Genomic DNA, 18720 nt, shown 5'->3' with positions numbered 1-18720 from the left:
TAAGCATATGGAGGCTGCCAGGAGGAAAGAAAGAGAAAATGATGTGGGGAATACAGAGAAAAGAGAAGTACCTTCCCACATACAGCTCCTTGCAAGTTCCTCACCACACAATTGTGTCATATGGGAGAGATTGCTGGGGGTGGGGGAAGGTGAAGATGGGGGTAGACAGAGGTGAGTGGGAAAGAGAGAAGGAAGCAGGAGAAGGGGAGAGACTACGGGGGCAGGGAAGAGAAAGAGGAAATGGTGGGGGAGGGGGGAATGAAACCCCTCCCCCCCCAAGAAGTCCTTGTGGGTCCTCCACTTGTATCCTATAATTTTATTTTTGGAGTAAGAACTTTGTAGAAATTCCTATTAATGTCTGTTCAGGGCTCATAGGCCCTAAGGCTACAGTGTTGTTGTGAAAGAGGCTACAGTTGTCATGGCAATGTGCCCTGACAAGAATATAAAATTTCAGTAATACGAATGGGTATTAAATTGGGGAACGTTTGCTGGCAAAAGCTTGGAAGAATTTAATAGTTTATTATGACACATACATATACAAATTTATATCATTTGCTTTTGAAAGCACTTTTGCTGTGCCAATGTAATGGTAGGCTACCCTTGCTGTGTGGAAAAATACTCATTTATGGACAGCGATTACATTAGGAGGTAACAAAGACATGTATTCAGGAGAGGTGGTATAATTAGGGTTGATAACTCCAGCCTGGGAAATTCCTGGAGATTTGGGGAGCGTGCCTGTGGAGGGAAAAATTTGGGGATGGATTTCACCTAGAATCTATGGTATACCATAGAGTTTGCCCTCTGAAGCTGCCATTTTGCCCAGGCAAACTGACCTCAGCCATCTGGAGATCAGTTTGTAATTCTAGGAGGTCTCAAGGCCCCACCTGAAGGTTTGCATTGCTGTTGCCTTGGCTTTCATGAGAGCAAAGAGAGGCCAGTGGCTGAATATAAATCAGTATTGGAATCCTGCAACTAATTATGTATGCTTTAATCTCATTTAATCAATATACTTTAGAAATGTTTTACTGATATCAGTATTGCACTTTATTTACAAGCCAAATTTGGCTCTTATTGGGTGACCCATCCTGTTGATTGAATTGGTTTGCCCTGTGTAATCCATTGACTCTCCGTGACTGGGGGTTGGTGGGTGGGTGGTTAAGTAACAAAAACAAACAAATACATGAAAAGATTGCGGTAAACTGAAAAGAGCTGAGCTGAAAGAGATGGAATAGAGGATAAAATGTTCTATTGGAGAACAGTTAAGCTTTAAAAGTTTTTTAAAAGTGAAAATAGATGAAGCAGTATGAATACCAGAGGTAAGAGATATTTAGGGAATCTTAGATTTATATTAATTTTTGAAAGAGACAATGAAACATAATTTCAATGTGTTTATATTAATGGTAACTGTTAAGAATTTGACCTGATGGTCATGGGTTGTGGTGTGCATTTTTTTAAAGGAACAAAGCGAGGCAGTACTAAGAGTGTTGATGTCTAAAATGTAGGTAGGAAAGCATCTATAATTAAAGGGTTTGCATTTTTTTCCTGAGTTTTTTTTACTTTGTTCCAGATGGCAGATGATTGCATGGCTCAGTCCTTTTATCTTTTAGAAAGAAACACCAAAACACACACACACACACACACACACACACACACACACACACACACACACACACACACACACGGGGGGGGGGGGTCCGGTGAATGCTGCCCAAAATTCTATTTGAAATTAGAGCTCCCCACTTTTTTCATTTAATAGATGGAAAACTACTGGGGAGTTACTGAAATGCTTCCTGCAAAAACAAAATCCATCTTAGCCATTTCCATTCAGCTTGATCCAAAAAAGGGACAATATATGCTGAAATGGGTGTATATTTCTCAAAACTGACAGGTTCTATTCAAAACTGGGACTGCACATCTTATTTGATTATTTATATTTTTGTTCTGCAGTGCTGAGCCACAAGCTCTTCCATGTGCAGCTGTGGACAGATTGGCTGCTTCCACACACGTTGGATAATCCACTTTCAATACTCTTTAGTGAACATTTGAAACTGATTTTCCATGTGTGGAACAAAAAATCCACTTCAAAAGGATTGTGAAAGTGCATTGAAAGTGCATTATTCAACGTGTGTGGAAATGGCCACTGTCTTAAATTACATTGAAACAAATTAAAAAAAATGTGTAGTACCTTAAAGTCAAACAGATCCAGAAGTCTTTCTGGATAAGATCCCACTTCAAAAGTTTGAGGTTGTATGCTATCGGTTTTGGAGCAGATGCTCAGTTTTAAGCTTTATATTTGCAGACGCCCTCAGAACTTGGAGAGGTTTGCTATGATGAAACTAAAGAAACCTTCCTCTGAGTGCTGAAAAGGGATGGAAATCTTCTTTACATAGGGTGCTTTGGGCAGAACTAGAAGAAACAGTTCCAGTTCTATGTTGACATGGAATTTTTCTTTATTTAGACTATAAACAATAACATAAAAGCTATAGACAACAAACATAGAAGATTAAAAAACATTCTAAAAAGAAGACACACTAACAATACATAAACAAGTGAAAAAAGGGGGGGTGGAGAACCCCCCCCCTTAAACTAAACTACAAATTAAGTTCCGATTTTATCCACTAAAAATATGGATCATTTTCAAAGTCTCACTTATTCTAAATTGAACATAAGGGCCCTCTATTTTCTAATACAACCCTAGGTTTGTATTTATTCCATACTGTGTGAAGAAACAGTTCAGGCTTGATGGAGTTTATGGGAATTAAGTTGCTGACTAAAACTAGAGATGGGCATGAACAGCAATATGAACAGAAAAAAGCCACAAACAGTCCAATCTGCTGTTCACGAGCAAGCTGTTAGTGAGGCCCCATTCCCAGCGAACATGTGTTCGTTCCAAGCCCTCTTCGTCGCGTTCATCAGCCATTCGTAAAGCCAGACAGTCTGGTGCCTTTCAATCAATTCACCTGGAAACATAGGCATGGACTATCTGAACTCTGTCTGAACTTCTGGCTTTCCTTCTGGCTTGTAACCACTCAAAGTAGCTTCCAGCAGACAATCCATTTTTTCCACTGTGAAAAGAAAATGACAGGAAAGGGAGGGACCCATGGATCATGGCTTTCCCAGGGCTCAATCTCTCTGAAACTTGGGGGGTTTTCAGAGGACAGTGAGGACTATGTCCCCTGCAACTTTGGTGGGTATTGGACACTGGGAAGGTCAGTTTGTAACCCCTCAAAGTAGCTTCCAGCAGACAGTCCAGATTTTGCCACTGTGAAGAGAACATGACACAAAATGGGGAGACCCATGGATCATGCCTTTCCCGGGGTGCAATCTCTCTGAAACTTGGGGGGTCTTCAGAGGACAGTGAGGACTATGTCTGTTTTCTGAGCATTAATCTAAGAAGCTGCTCTCATTCCCAAAGCAAACATCATTGGGGGCAATATAAACTTGTAAATGAGTCCGGCCTAGATAATAAATGAACAGCAAATGATGAGCAAAAAGTATTAGTCTACTGAATATGTGCAATACTTAAGCAGTATGCAGCCTTTCTTTTTCCAAATAGGTATTATTAATATCCTGGGGGTATATTTTAATAAGTTCAATGCTGTTGACTAATTGCTTTTTTATAATTCTTGGAGATTCAGGCCTAGCCCTGTACTCCCAAAAGCATGCTTGAAGATTTCTTCAAGTCAAAGTGTTAGGAAAGGGTGAGGGGAGAAAAAATTCAATTGTTAGATTACCAATGTATCCTCTCAGATCAACTGTGTATTCTTTGATATAATAATAACTTGAGCCTTGCATGAGTTTGCAATAAAATGAAAGGGGAGGGGAGGAAAATGCAGTTGCTTAAAGTATTATGATGTTCAGTTTTATTCTCAAGGACTGGCCAGCTATGGCTTTTAAAAATGGTTTCTCAAATGTAGATACAGACACAGTATTAGATGTCCCCACATTATATTGTATATAATGTATCCCAATGTACGATAGAGTTACAGGTAATTTCCTCACCTTTTGTCCATAGAAAGAAATCAGAGCAGCATCCTATATATTATTCTGCAGCCATTTTCTTTTGGGTCTTACTTGTCAGATGATTACTGGCTGCCTTTTCAGTCTTGTTGTCAAGTAATTACCTTTATATTGTGGCTGCCTTTCTGTTCATGGTGGTAATGGGGAAAACCATTGGTAGGAGATATTACTTAATGTAATCCATGTTATTCTTCAACCTGAAAAGAAAATGGTCAATGAAATGGAGGTAAGCTAATGTTAGTTACTCAAATAACTTGGTATCCTTTCTTCCTCTCATCTCTAAGGTAGAACTTGTGTTGATTTACTTCAAGCTTTATTAATTATTTATTTAGATAACTTACAATGGCTTCTCAGTGACAAAGCACTGTCATTGAAATCAGGGACAGTGCTTTAGAAATACAATAGAAAATCGGTAGTTAAGATAAATGAAAAAGGGAAGAGATAAGCCAAACTCACGCTGCAGCAAACATCAACTAAATCCAGAATGTGTTAACTACAGAAGAATGCAGGTGAGTCTCCAAGATAGATAAAAGTGCTAGATTCTTAAATTTGGTGAATTGTTGATTCTGTAATTTGGGGAACAATATCGAGCTCTAGAGATTGCTCAAAACTCAATAGTTTTACTTTAGAGTTTCCCGTGATTCCCAGAGCTTCCCAATGTCTCTTCCGGGTTTTCCGTCTCCCCACCCCCAACATCTCACTGGTTGCCAGGCATGGGAGAAGAACAGGGGAAACAGTGTGAGGAAGGGGATACATGGGAAAGTTAGCTGCCCCTACAAGTCCTTATGGGTTCCCCACCATGCAACTGGGTCCATTGTGGCAGTCAGTACCATGCGATTGGGCCATAGTTTTCTTGGGTATAGAGGGTACCAGAGGGAGGGAAGAAGGGAAAGCTAAAATCACAGGAGCAGATAAAGGTAGGTTGGCTGGTGGGTGGGTGGGAAGGAGAGAAAAATGGAGGAAAAGGGGAGAAGACATGGGGGGCAGGGAATCTTGTGTAGGGGAATGATATGACCCCTATAAGTCTTGGCAGATTCCCTGCTTGACATAGCATAAGATCTACAAACAGAAAAACTGCTTCTGTTGCACGTGTGGTTTTTTCTAATGTCTTTCCTAAGTAGTAGCTACTTTCAAACTAAGTGTAAGTTAAAGGGTTTTAATTCAAAATGTCCACTGACTTGCAAAACAATAAATTCATATTCCTTTAGATCACAGCTTTTGGTCTGAGAGATCTTTCTGATATGCAACCCACATTTCATCTTGAGGTTTTGTGGTTGAAAATGGTTCATAAAAAGTCTTCCTAGTAGCTGAGCATTGTTTACCTCTCAAATTCAAAGCTATAAATCTTTGCCTGGTGTTTCTAGGAAATACCATTTTTGAAACACTTAGCCAAACTTCCCTTTGGAAAGTTCATCATGATCACCAGATCACCTTCCTGGGGGCTGAGGCCAAGTCTCCAGTTCTGTCACAAGAGATTTAACTTCTAATCCTGGCCTGAAATTGTATCCAGGGTCTGACATTGGACCATCTGTAGCCATTCATCAGACATGTTTACTGTATAAGCTGGAGAATGTTCATTGATACCTTATTATTAGAGGCTGGTGGATAATTTGATGCCAATGAAACCCATTCCAGGATTTGATTGTTTTGAATGGCTTTGAATGAGCTGTAGCAAATAATACAGCTGGCTTAGTGTTTTATTTAACAATGATTTCTGTGGAAACGGGTTGCAAAGTTTACTGGGCTTGTATCTTGTTAATTATTCATTATTTTCTTCCTGATACTCAGTTTCTTGTGCCTGCTGCCAGCATTCCAGATTTCATAAATAGGAATTAATATAATTAGCTTTAGAATCTTAGAAAGCCAAATCTGAGTAATGAATTTTTTTGAAATACTTACACCAATCAGTACCAATATTTGTGCTATGTACCCTACAGATCACACAGAAGTGAAAATTTCCGTGCCCCGAAGATTTAACTAGCATATTCATGATTAACTACTATGAGTCATATATTGCCAGATTGTTGTACTGCATTTTCTTCTGATCTGGGTTCTCTGTGTGAGTTGTGTGTATATATATGTGTGCAGCCAACTCACAATTGCCTTACGGCGACCTCAGCAATGTGATTTCATGGCAAGTGAGAAGCAGAGGTGATTTGCTGGTGCCTTCCTCTGCAGAGTTTTTCTTGGTGGTTCCCCATCCAAATACTGACCCTGCTTAGCTTCCGAGATCTGACAAGATCGGGATATACCATGCCGCCTTCTTTCTCCAACTGTGTTCTGTAGTTTTCTAGTAATGTTTGAAGAACAGAATGACATGGAATGGGAAATCTAGTTGGTCATTAAGGTGCTACTGGACCAGAATCTTGCTCTTGTACAACTGACCAACATGGCTACCCACCTGAAACTGTCTTCATGGAATAGGTAGACGTGGTTGTTATCCTTTGCCTGCATTTCCTCCCAGTTCAGATTAGGATGGTACTCAATCCATCCTAATCAGGGCAATTTCAGGGAATCCATCCTTGCTATATTACCACTCAGTTGGGATGGCTAGGGTTTCTAGCTTCAGGTAGGGAAATTCCTGGAGAATTTGGAGGTGGAGCCTGGAGAGGGCAGGGTTTGGGGAGGGGAGGAGCCTCAGTGGGGTATAATGCAATAGAGTCCACAATTTGAAGCAGCCGTTTTCTCCAGAGGAACTGATTTTTGTGACTTGGAGATCAGTAGAAATTCCAGGGGATCTCCAGCTACCACCTGAAAGTTGGCATCCCTAGGGACACCTCAGCAACATTTTTAACATAAGAGTAATAAAGTGTAATTTAAAAACAATTAATTACCCATTACTGTATCTATGTGATGTTCATTCAGCTCTGCTTACCATTTTTATCTGAGTCAGGTAGGTCAGGAAGAGATTCTGAATTGGTGCTTGGGTTGGATGAAGAAGACCAATAAACTAAAACTCAGTCTGAACCAGGGCTTTTTTTCATCTGGAACACGGTGGAATGGCGTTCCAGCACCTCTTGAAAATGCTCACATGGCTAGTGGCCCCACCTCCAAACTCCGGACAAAAATCAGTTCCCTGAAAAAAAGCTCACTTCGCCCGATGACAGAGGGACAAGGGAATCCCCTCTCCCCTCTTGCACCAGGTGAAGGAAGTGCAGCAAGGCAGTAGGTTTAAAAACTTGCTGCTCTGCTGCTCAGGTGCCCACTTTGCCCGATGCCAGAGGGATGAAGGAATCCCCTCACCCCTCTCGCACTGGGCGAAGGAAGCACATCAGGGTGGTAGATTTTAAAACCTGCTGCCCTGCCACTCGGGGCACCTGCTTCACCTGATGCCAGAGGGAAAAGGGAATTCCCTCACCCCTCTCACACCAGGTGAAGGAAGCACGGCTGGGCAGTAGGTTTAAAAACCTCCCACCCCGCCGCTCAGATTCTCACTTTGCCCGATGCTAGAGGCATGAGGGAATCCCCTTGCACCAGGTGAAGGAAGCATGGTGGGGCAGTAGATTTAAAAACCTGCCACCCTGCTGCTCGGGCACCCACTTCACCCGATGCCAGAGGGATGTGGGGAGCAATACCCAGTGGGAAGAGCCCCTTTCTGTGCTGATTGCAAGTGACAAGCATCGAAAGGGACCCTTTAAAGTTGCATCAGTTGGCTGGCTGGGAAATCCCTGCCAGCCAACTGAAGCTGGGGGTTTAAAAGTTAAAGAGCCCTTTGTTTGCAAAATAAGACTCCTCCCTTGCCCTTTGTTTCCTGGAAGTGACATCATCACACAGACCTGGGAGCACATGTGTGCATGTGTGCTGATAGGGTTGCCACCTCCTGCTTGGAGTTGCCCCAGGTGCTGGCAACCGAGTTCCACCACCTCTTTCCCCAGAAAAAAAGCCCTGGGCTGAACAATTGTGAGATGCTGTAGGCCAGTAACAAAACCAGTGGAGGAAAATAAAGGCAGCCTGTTCTAGAATTTTGAAATATCAGGTTTGCAGCTTGGAGGTGTGTTGATTAGAGATGGACACGAACAGCAATACGAACAAAAATAAAGCCACGAACAGCCCAATCTGCTGTTTGCGAAGAAGGTGTTCGTGAGGCCCCATTATAAACGAACAGGTGGTCGTTGCAAGCCTCGTTTGTTGCAGTTCATCAAGCCAGACAGTCTGGCACCTACAATCAATTCCTTTGGCAACTTAGGCAGGGATTGTCTGAACTCTGTCTGAACTCTTGCTGTTGCTCTGGAAACCCCAATCTAAGCCCAATTAGCTTGTTATGCAGGTCTTCCTTCCAAGTGTGGAGCTCCAAATTCATTACAAGAGAGCAAAGACCAGGGGGGAGGGGGGGCCTCCCAGCTCTGGCTAGTCTTTGCAGACAGTGGAGAGGGAGAGACAGCTGCTGTTGGCATTTTGATAGAGAGACACAGAAAGTGCATTGGAGCTTGAATTTTCTTTGTGTGTAGTGGGATATGGATCTACCCCTTCAGGTTCCATGGCTTCTGCCAGGCTCTGGGGCCAAGCTATTATTTACTAATGGTACCTTTCTTGCTGCCTGCTCAGGTAGGGTTTCTGGGAGTGGTGCGGTAGGGATCTACCCCTTCAGGTTCCAAGGCTGCTGCCAGGCTCTGGGGCGAAGCTATTATTTATTATTGGTAGCTTTCCTGGTGCCTGCTCAGGTCAGGTTTCTGGGAGTGGTGCAGTAGGGATCTTGACCAAACTTAGATGGTGGCTGGAGGAGAGCCTGCTGGCCCCCATGAACAGCCAGCCACGAACATGTTCATGAACAGGGTCATGTTCATGGTTGTTCGTAAGTCTCTGTTTGTGGATGGCGATGAACAACAAACATCATGTTCATTTTTTTTTCTGTTTGTGCCCATCTCTAGTGTTGATCCTGAATTACAGACAGAGGCACGGGTCTCCTTTGTGACTTGTAGTGCCTTTGCCCAGTTTAGGCTGGTGTGCCAGCCATGGGGTCTAGCTTGATTTAGCCATAGTTATTCATGCCCCATTTATATCTAGATTAGCTCAGAGCAATGGACTCTATGTGGCTAGGGCTGCCCTTGGAAATGGTTTGGACTCTTCAGTGGGTATCAAGGTGCCAAACTAAAATGTTCCTTTTTGCTCCGGGTTTTAATTGAAGGTGTCCCCCCCCCCCCCTTCCTGGCTGTGCTATCACAGGCTGGGACTTTTATTGTTGGGCTGTTTAATCATGTAGTTTTAATGTATTGGTGTTTTAAAATTTTGATTGTGTTATTATTTTAAAAAATGTTTTAGATTTTTATGGTCTACTGAGTGCAGTTTGAATTAAAAAAACTGATGGGGTAATTCACCTATGTATGTACATCTCTTACAGCACAATCGTAAGCCGAGTTGTTCCATTATAAACCCATTGAAATCAACTCTGTTGAAATCAACTCTAACAGTCAATGGGAATGTGGGGAACTTATTCTTAACCTGATGTGTTGGTTCCTGCTGAGGAAATAGGAAAAGCTGCCTGGAAAAGGGAATGAGTCTACTCAAGCTTACATTACCTTATCTACCAGGCAAAGAAGGCCACTTGTTCTAAGGAATATGGGATGTCATGGAAGTCCTTTTCTGCCTTAGCACCCAGTATTCAGAAAATGATGGTTCAATTGTGAAGAGGGTTTTTTACCTGGCGTTATGGAGGCCCAAGTCTCCCAGCCCTCCAACCTCCCATTCCCAAGGCTGTACTATTCATAGGGCTGACTAGGCTGAAACTTAGGGGCCCCACAGGGACTAAGGGCCCATCACTTTTTTTTGCTGAGGCACTATTTCCTACACCCTAGGGCTCCAATGGTTAAAGGCACTTTGCACTCTGCTCTGTAGCAATATGTGTACATCTATATTTATCCATAATATATACTGTCATTCATAGGGTCGCCATAGGTTGGAGGCAACGATGGCACATAACATACACACATACTCTCATAAGTATACATGAATATAATTCTTCAGGAGACCCTCAAAATGGATATAGGGCTATGTACTGTGGTCTAGTACCTGCCAGGGTCAGGCTGTCAGCTGTAGTGGGGTGAAAGATTGAAGTGCTGGAGGGGGCCCAAAATACCTGAAAGCCTAGGGGCCCAACCATGGGTTCATATGGCCCTGCCCATTCCTTGCTGCTGCTCAAGAGTGTGGCTGTGGTGGTGATGGGGAAGGGGGGATTTAGTGTTGTGCTGAATCCCCCCCCCCAATTTCTCCCACAGGGGTGCCAGCTAGGGCTGGCAAGCTTATTAGAAGTGCATCTTGTTTCATGAATTCTGAAAGCCTCTGACTTTTGTTTGGGGTATTGTCTTCAGCATTCTCCTAGAATATACAGACATGCTTATAGCACGTACCCACATGACAAGCCAGCTGGAGGATAACAAAGCCGCATAAAAGCATATTTGGAAATGTAGTCTTCTTGGATCCAACCAACTTTTCTGTTGGTGAAAAAGAAAGACCCTTTGACCACCAGGACCACCAGCTATGCTGGAGACCATGTGACTTGCATGTACAAAAGCCATGTGGAGGTGAGGCTGTAGTAAGGAAGAGAATTGTGCAAGATTGAGTGAAAAACCTGGCTGGATCCAACCAGTAGGGTGTAACAAAAATGTTGAAAACTATGGTGCTTGTTCTTTCCCGATCTGCATTTTAGAACTTGCTCTTAAAACCAAAGGTGATGTAATGATCTGCTAACAAACTGGATGTTTCTGAAATGGGGAAATGATGGGTTGTGCTTATGGACTAAGATATGATTCTTATTATTGGACCTGCGGGTCTTTGGCATAATCTGACTTGAGTGAATGGTTTGTGTGATCTGCAAATAGCTAGTATATACTTGGTTACATCAGAACACTTTGAAAACAGAAACCATTCCATATTTTGGGTTGCAGTTGGAAAGGCGTTCCAACTCCTGCTGAGTTTGATACTCTTGCTGAAGCAAATACCATTTGTTTTCTTCATAACATTGGCATTAGATGTGGTAAACAATTAAGGGCTAGAGGACCACACATCTCCTCAAAGGAATCAGCTTCAAATATTCTTTTGAACCCCAACTAGGTACTGATTCATATGTTATGAACCAACTGTTGTTTTGTTTTGCCGTTTCACAGGGTATGCCTTTCACATCAATCGGTATTTCTGCACAGTGCTTTTTAGGTAAATAAATAGGTGCCAGTTGCACAAATTTTCACCGTTTCCTCCCCTCAGGACTTGAGAAAGCCTTGAAAAAAGGTGCCAGTACTTGTACCAGTGAATATCTCACACACACACCCACACACCCCTGTTTCTGGATATCATTACATATCATAACAACTTCAGATATGAATTGTCTCTGACTGCCCTTGTTTGGTGAGTGCAGTCTCGGAAGGCTTCTTTTTTAAAATTGATTTTCAGTTACTTGCAACCAAAATGAGTATTCAGCAACATTCACTGTTACAGCAAGGCAGCATTGTTACTAGACAATGAAATATTTGTCTAATATAATTAGACCTACATTTAAACAATTGATTCAGATAGTTCTATCATGCCTATTAGGCTCAATTATTAATTCAAGTACGGAAATAGCTTACAAGTACCCCAACTACATATACAAGGAGAGATTGATACAAATGCTTTCCCTCCCCTCTCTCTGTCTTTCACACACAGATGGTTTGGGGAGGGACTATAACTCAACAGTAAAGCACATAAGCAGTGTTTTTTTTCTGGGGGTATGCATACCCCTAAACATTTTGTGAATCTAACAGGAGAAAGTAAGAATTTTAAAATGTTGGAATTCCCGCTAAACCAAACGTATTGTGGATATTTATGTGACTTGTTAAGTTTTATGTAGCATATGTTGGCAACAAAGATGTTTAGTTATATTTAAACTCACTAGGAGCGCTGTTCGTGTTACAAAAAATGGAAAGTCTTTGAGCATCGAACACACCACCGAGATCGCTGGCATAATCGGTGATCGTTAGGGTGCAGACAAATACAAACAAGTCTTCTCTAAGCCACTTGGAGCTCTGGTAGTTGGAATCTAGCATGGCAATTGGTCAGTCTTGTTGTTACCCCCGATGGCGGTGACCAATTTGTGTATTTGCATACATTTTGCACAAAGAGTGCAAAGAGTTTGTCTATACCGAAACTCTTTGGTTATGCGCACGTGTCACTATAGAGGGACTTGGTTGGCAATACCCATAATTCTCATCACTGACAGTCTTCTGACGTCATTTCCTTTCATGGTGTTTCCTGAGTCTCAGATGGAAGTGAGTGTTTAATCTGTGAAGTAATATAGTTCTTTACTGATGAAAGTTTGGCCTATAACCTCATTGAGTGGCAGTATTTCAATATGAGTAGGAAAATTACTATTTTACATCATCACAGCCAGCAAAGAAGTGTAAAGTGAATTATGTCTCTGTAAAAACAAAAGATGCGACAACGATGTTGTGTGATACAGCGTCTGCTGTAGACCACGTGGAGAGTGGGCACACGGCCCTGTCTTCTGTTGACCACATGAAGAGTGAGCATGTTCTTGGTAATTTTGTCCATTGACTGCATTTATTTTTTCCAATTTGAACTATAAAATGATGATTTTCTTGAGTCAAATTGAGAGTACCCCTAAACATTTTTTTTTAGAAAAAAAAGCACGGCACATAAGTAACATAAATAAAATAAGCTGCTAGCAGAAGGTTCCAGGTTCAGTCTTTGCCATTTCTAGTTAAAAAATCGCAACTAGAGGGTGGTGGGAAAGGCTTCTGAGACCCAGAAGATTGGGTGCCGGTTAGCACAGGCAATACCAAGCTAGATGGGACAATGGGTATAAGGTCAACTTCTGATGTTCGTCCTACCTACTTGCAACAGGGAACCTACAGAGTCAAGAGCAGCTGTGGAATTACAGTATGAGCATGCTGAACTTCTACTGAAGTTATCGGAAGCGGAGGCTAAAGTTACTGGCGTGGAGATTTTTTGGCACTCCTCCTACTTCTGTTGCAAATGCCTCTGGGTGATGCTTTATTCAGCAGCATTTATGGCCTTTGCAGGAAGTCAAATTTATTCCACTTGATCCAGAAGAAGCATTTTTGCTACAGACTCGTGTTTGGCATGATACAGGGTGCCAGCCAAGTCAAAGCCTATTGCTGAATATATGAGTGAAGGGCTGTTGTATACATATGTTGTTGTAGGAGTCAGAAACTTGGTGAATGTTGATGTATACTGGTGATTCTTAAGATTTTTAAGAAGTCCAAAGGGAAATGTCAGAAAGTTCTGATATTTGCCAATAAACCATACTGCCAACTGAAATTTCCAAATGTCATTGTTATGTCTGTCATCTTACAGCAAAGGACATTTACCATGCTATGACAGTAAATGGCATAAAGAATCCTTGTGGCACAAGCATTTCTGATATTAACATTTTAGGAGATTGAGATGGAAACATCAGACGTGTTTGTGTCATTAAGATCATTTTTGAGATTTATAGCCCTGGTACGGTAAATGACCTTTACTGGTAAAAATGACAGGTCTTAAAAATAGTATTTCAGTGTTTCCTATGTGAATGTGGTTTACTGATAAATGTTAGAATTTTCTAACCTTTGCCTCAGGCCTTCTAAAATGCTAAACATTACTAGTTAATGACAAAAGTCACCCAATTCCAGCCATTTAACAAAACAGGTATCTTTTGCAACAAGTAGGAAACACTGGGAGGTTAGTCCTTTCATGGGAGCTTTTGAGAAAATTTTGGGCAGGGTCTGTTTTATGTGGCATCAGATCATTAGTCCATTTGCTTGCTGCTGAGTTTACTTTCTAGCATCTCTGCAAGAGATTTCTTCAAGCTCTGCTGCTTGGGAGCTTTTTGCTTAGGATGCCATGGATTGAAGCCGGCACATGCAGAGTAAATGCTCTACCACAGATATTTTTCACCTTTTGTCCCACCGTTCCTTCAAGGAGCTTAGGTTTTACTTACCCTCACTGCAGCTGTGAAGTAGGTAAAGCTGAGAGACAGTGACATGCCCAAGGGATCTTTTTGAGGGCCAAACTAGACAGGGCAGTGGCATTCATATGCCTGCTATTTGTGTGGAAAATGAGGGTGGAGATATATATTTTTTACAATCCTACCCCAGAGCTTACCTCACCATCCTGATCTTGCTATGATGTTTAAAGCATTTTTCTCCAAGCCCAGCTTTGATATCAAAGTGAGCTTGGGTGGAAGAATAGAAGAGAGAAGGCAGCACAGAGAAAGCTCCTCTCATCTAGGTACTCCCTTTTCTGTTGATATTAGATCACCTAGCTCCTGCTTTTCTCCAGATGAGCAGGAGGTCATATGGGGAAATATACAAGGATGTCCCTGTTTCATCTAGTTTGGCGTTGAATATCATGGAAGAGTAGGGAGCGGGACCCAACTTTCTTCTGACCAAGTTCAACAACACTCTGTCTGCTACACTGGCTCTTTGGGGCCCCTCCCTTGCAATTGTTACAAGTATGGGGATGGAAGAAATGATTAATTGTATTTCTTCCATCTCTGTGGTCTTATGATTTTAATTAAAATGTCAACCCAGTTTGGTGTAGTGGTTAAGAGTGCGGGACTCTAATCTGGAGAGCTGGGTTTGATTCCCCACTCCTCCACTTGAAGCCAGCTGGGTGACCTTGGGCTAGTCACGGCTAGACATGGGCACTAACCACAAAAAAAAACCAAACCATGTGGTTCATGGATTTCCATGAACCAGGAACTCCCATGAACTGGGGCAAGTTCCCGAACCAGTTCATGGTTCATTGTTCGTGGGGTTTAAATGCCCCTTTCAGGCTGCTTAGCAGCAGGGAAAGGGGCTTTTAATAATTTAAAGGGCCCTTTCCTGATGTTTACAAGTGGCAGGTCTCTTTAAACTATCAGCTGGCAGGCGGGGGGGGGGATCCCCCCAACACCTGCCAGCTGATAGTTTAAAGAGACCTGCTGCTTGCAAGTGGCAGGAAAAGTTTAAATGACCATTTCCCCAGGGAAATGGCCATTTAAACTGCCCTTTAATACAAACCAAAGGAACCAGTAGACCAGTTTGTGGAAGTTCTTGGAAATGAGCTTCCCCGAACCACTGGTTTGTGGATTTTTTTGCTTCGTATTCAGGATCGTGCCCATCTCTAGTCACAGTTCTCTGGAGCTCTCAGCCCCACCCACCTCACAGGGTGTTTGTTGTGGGGATAATAATAACATACTTTGGAAACTGCTCTGAGTTGGCATTAAGTTGTCCTGAAGGGCGGTGTATAAATCGAATGTTGTTGTTGTTGTTGTTGTTATTATTATTAAACAACTTCTGTATACAATTGGTGAATGGGAAGAGACCTGTAGATTTCAACTAACTTGCATCCTTCAGCTGACAATGTTTTGTTTATTTGTTTGTTTTTGACAAAATACACCAAAAATAAAAATTATTGGTTAAGACAGACATGTGAAAACTAAAGCAGCACCTGGACACCTACAAAGGCCCATTTGGTCCTTGATAACCCTCCATTTTTAGTTACTTTCCTCAGATGGTGCAAACATGAACTGTCAAGTATGAAGTCCTTTGGCTTGGAGGCCTGCTGGAAGCTATTGTGTACAAATGTTGCTTTTCATCTCTTCAATACAGTCCAACTATGGTGACAAAATGTTGGCTCTTCACTGACTGGAAAAACATCTTTTGAACGGCTCTGTTGCCAGAAAAAAAGAGGTGCCAGTTGCTCTTGGGCCATAGTTCCAGATGGGTCCCTATCTGCTACTCTCTGCAGTCTTTTGAGCCAACCATCTCTGGCTCTGGGGTTACACCCAATCAGATTTTTTAAAAATAGGAGAAGCCATGTGACTTTATCAATTACACAAAGAAGACATTAACAGGTGAAGCTTTTCCTCAGCACTCCATTTTTGTGCTCGGAAAAGCTTCACCAGCAGATGTAGGGTTGTCAACTAACTGCCTTTGCTCTAATATTTTTAACAGTAACCAGACACAGAAATTTAGCAGATGAAAGTGTTTCTGCCACAGAGCTTCATATATAACAGAGAAATATAGTAAGGAAAGCTCCACTTTTAAAATATCTGGGTGGCAGGCTACATTTAAAGTCCTAGGAGCAGGGCCATTAAAACTGACTACTCTGACAGCTGTTAAGTATAGGGCCTCACTTATTGAAATGTTAACTGTTACTGCAGGCAAGACTAAGAATCAACAGCAAAGGTGGAGAAAGGAATGTGTGAACTCCAGCCAGGAAGCACAGTGACACGTTTTCTGTTAAACCCTGTAGAAAAAAGTGTGTGTGTGTGTGGGGGGGGGGTGCGGGGGAGAGAAATGGCATGGTGTAGCAGTGCTGGATTCTGCTCTGGACTAGGACTAAGATCTGAGATACACAGATGCAGATTCCCACTCTGCCACACAAGCTTGCTGTGTCACCTTCGCCAATCGCTTCTTTCCAACTTAACCTACTCCACAGGGTGGTGATTGTGAGGGAAAAAATAAGTAAGAACAATGTCGTGTAAGCTGTTTGGGTCCCCTGCGGAGGAGAATAGCATGGTATAAATACAAATAAATAAATAAACTGAGACAGCTCCTTACAGATGGAAGAAACAACTCAAAACATATTTTTACTACGAACTTTTATTTGTTTTACACCAGTTTAAATATCATGATTTCCCTCTAAGAAACCTTGTAGTTTGGGGAGAGTGCTGAGAATTCCTTGGTTCACAGGGCTTCCTAGAGAAAAAGAATGACTGGGAAACTATTTTGTTGTGTAGGTATGTCCTTGGACAACATATTAAATTAGTCAATGATAATCCATAGGGTGAGATATAGAGAGCCAGTTTGGTGTAGTGGTTAAGAGCGGCAGGACTGTAATCTAGAGAACCAGGTTTGATTCCCCACTCCTCTGCTTGAAGCCAGATGGATGACCTTGGGTCAGTCACAGCTCTCTCAGAGCTGTTGCAGTCCCACCCACTTCACAGGATGATTGTTGTGAGGATAATAATATCACACTTTGTAAACTACTCTGACATTAAGTTGCCCTGAAGGGTGGTGTATAAATTGAAAGTTGTTGTTGTTGTTGTTGTTGTTGTTATGATTTCTGATTCTTGCAGAATCATGGCCATGGAATACAATGAATATCCTACACTGCTTGATCCGGGTACATGTTTACTCAAAAATTAATTTCCATTAAGTGCATTTTTTTTAATTACTTCATTTATACCCCACTTTTCTCCACAGTGGGGACCCAAAGTGAGTACCTCATTTGCCTCTTCTCCATCTTGTCATCACAATAACCCTGTGAGGTAGTTTAGGCTAAGGGCCAAGCTACACATGACGAATGACACTTGAACGGCAAGTGGATTGAGTGGAGGGCAAGTGAACAGGGAGAAATACACTTGCTGTTCAAGTGTCATTCGTCACTTGTAGCTTGGCCCTAAGAGTATGTGACTGGCTCAAGTTCACCCAGTCAGCTTCCATGAGAGAGTGGGAAATCGAATCTGGATCACCCAGATGCTAATTTATACCTCTAGCAACTATGCCACACTGGCTTCCAGAGTTACTCCTAGGTGAATGCTCATCATAGGATCAAAAACTTTAATGAAAAGCATTGCAAATTCAATGAATGAAAGGTATAACTGCTTTCCTTCAGTTTATCTCCCATGTTACACCTTTCTTCAATCTCTTTTTATGTATAGATTAATTAATAGGAGGAGAATGATTTTCAGCCTTTTTAGATTTCTTCTTCTCTTTCAGGAAAGCAATCTCCAGGTCTGGTCTTCAACATCTGGCTCCTGTTCAAAACCTCAACATTGCCATCTCCAACGGGCCAGTGAAGGAACCAAGAATGGCACTAGAATGGAGTGTAGGTATTCAGCACTGTGATATCTCTGTTGTGTAAACAACAGTGTGCCTCTTATCTCTTAGAGTGGAGTTTATAGTACCACAGGAAAAAATGATGTATGTGAATGGCTGAAGACTGTTGATGGGGTTGCTTGGCAGAAGCATCCGTCTTTGTGCAGTCAGAGTGAGCACCTTGCAAAAGCCAGGAGTCCTATATGTACATAATCGTTATGTACATAACTTTTGTTAGGTATATTACTCTAATTCTCCTGTAGTCATACATTGTTTCTCTTGAAGAATAAAAAACTCCAAACCTTTATTCCTTGCTTTATTCATTCTGATAACTCACTATAGTTTGCCATCTCATCTTTAAACTTTATTTTATTTCTTTATATCGTTTATAGTCAGCTTTTCTTGATGAGACTCCAAGTGGATTACAAAATGGAAAAATTTGCAGTAAAGCAGCATAATGCCTATAATAAATGAAGCAACAAGGATTACAAAATTAGAAACTGCCCCCCCCCCCGATCAGTACAGCATCTTATTATGGCACAGTTCCATTGGAGAGGAGGGCTCTTATTTTTGCAGGAATGTCTAGGTTTTCCCCATGTATGTGGAAGTCTGTAGTTAACATTGAAAGAGTAATTGAGATATGGACGTTTCATAAAGAGACACTAATATAAGTTTATAGTGTTCCTTACAATGTCTTCTGACTTGGGTCTGTTTTCTGGGGAAAGTAGTTTCAGAACTACAGAGTAGCTACTAGAAAAGCTTTGCTGTACTCCCTTCTCATTCCGAGTTGGTGCCTGGAAAATACTGTTAAGAGGATGCCCTCTGTAGATCATAGGCATTGTGGCTAGCCTGTGACACAGAGGGACTGTGACAGAGCATGGGGGGGGGAGGGTGTGAGATA

At 42.0% G+C, this 18720-nt stretch overlaps 1 protein-coding gene across 1 annotated transcript in view; it reads left to right on the top strand.

Moving 5' to 3' along the window:
* Positions 1-18720, top strand: part of DGKI (diacylglycerol kinase iota) — a 335998-nt gene that overhangs the window by 134567 nt on the left and 182711 nt on the right. The window contains exon 2 of the mRNA XM_054988623.1: positions 17721-17829. Coding sequence (XP_054844598.1) covers positions 17721-17829 — 109 coding nt within the window. The remainder of the gene's footprint in view (positions 1-17720; positions 17830-18720) is intronic.

Source organism: Eublepharis macularius, chromosome 9 (assembly GCF_028583425.1).
Source record: "Eublepharis macularius isolate TG4126 chromosome 9, MPM_Emac_v1.0, whole genome shotgun sequence".
NCBI lineage: Eukaryota > Metazoa > Chordata > Lepidosauria > Squamata > Eublepharidae > Eublepharis > Eublepharis macularius.
The sequence above is the reverse complement of the archived record's forward strand: the minus strand, read 5'-3'. Positions and strand labels throughout refer to the sequence as shown.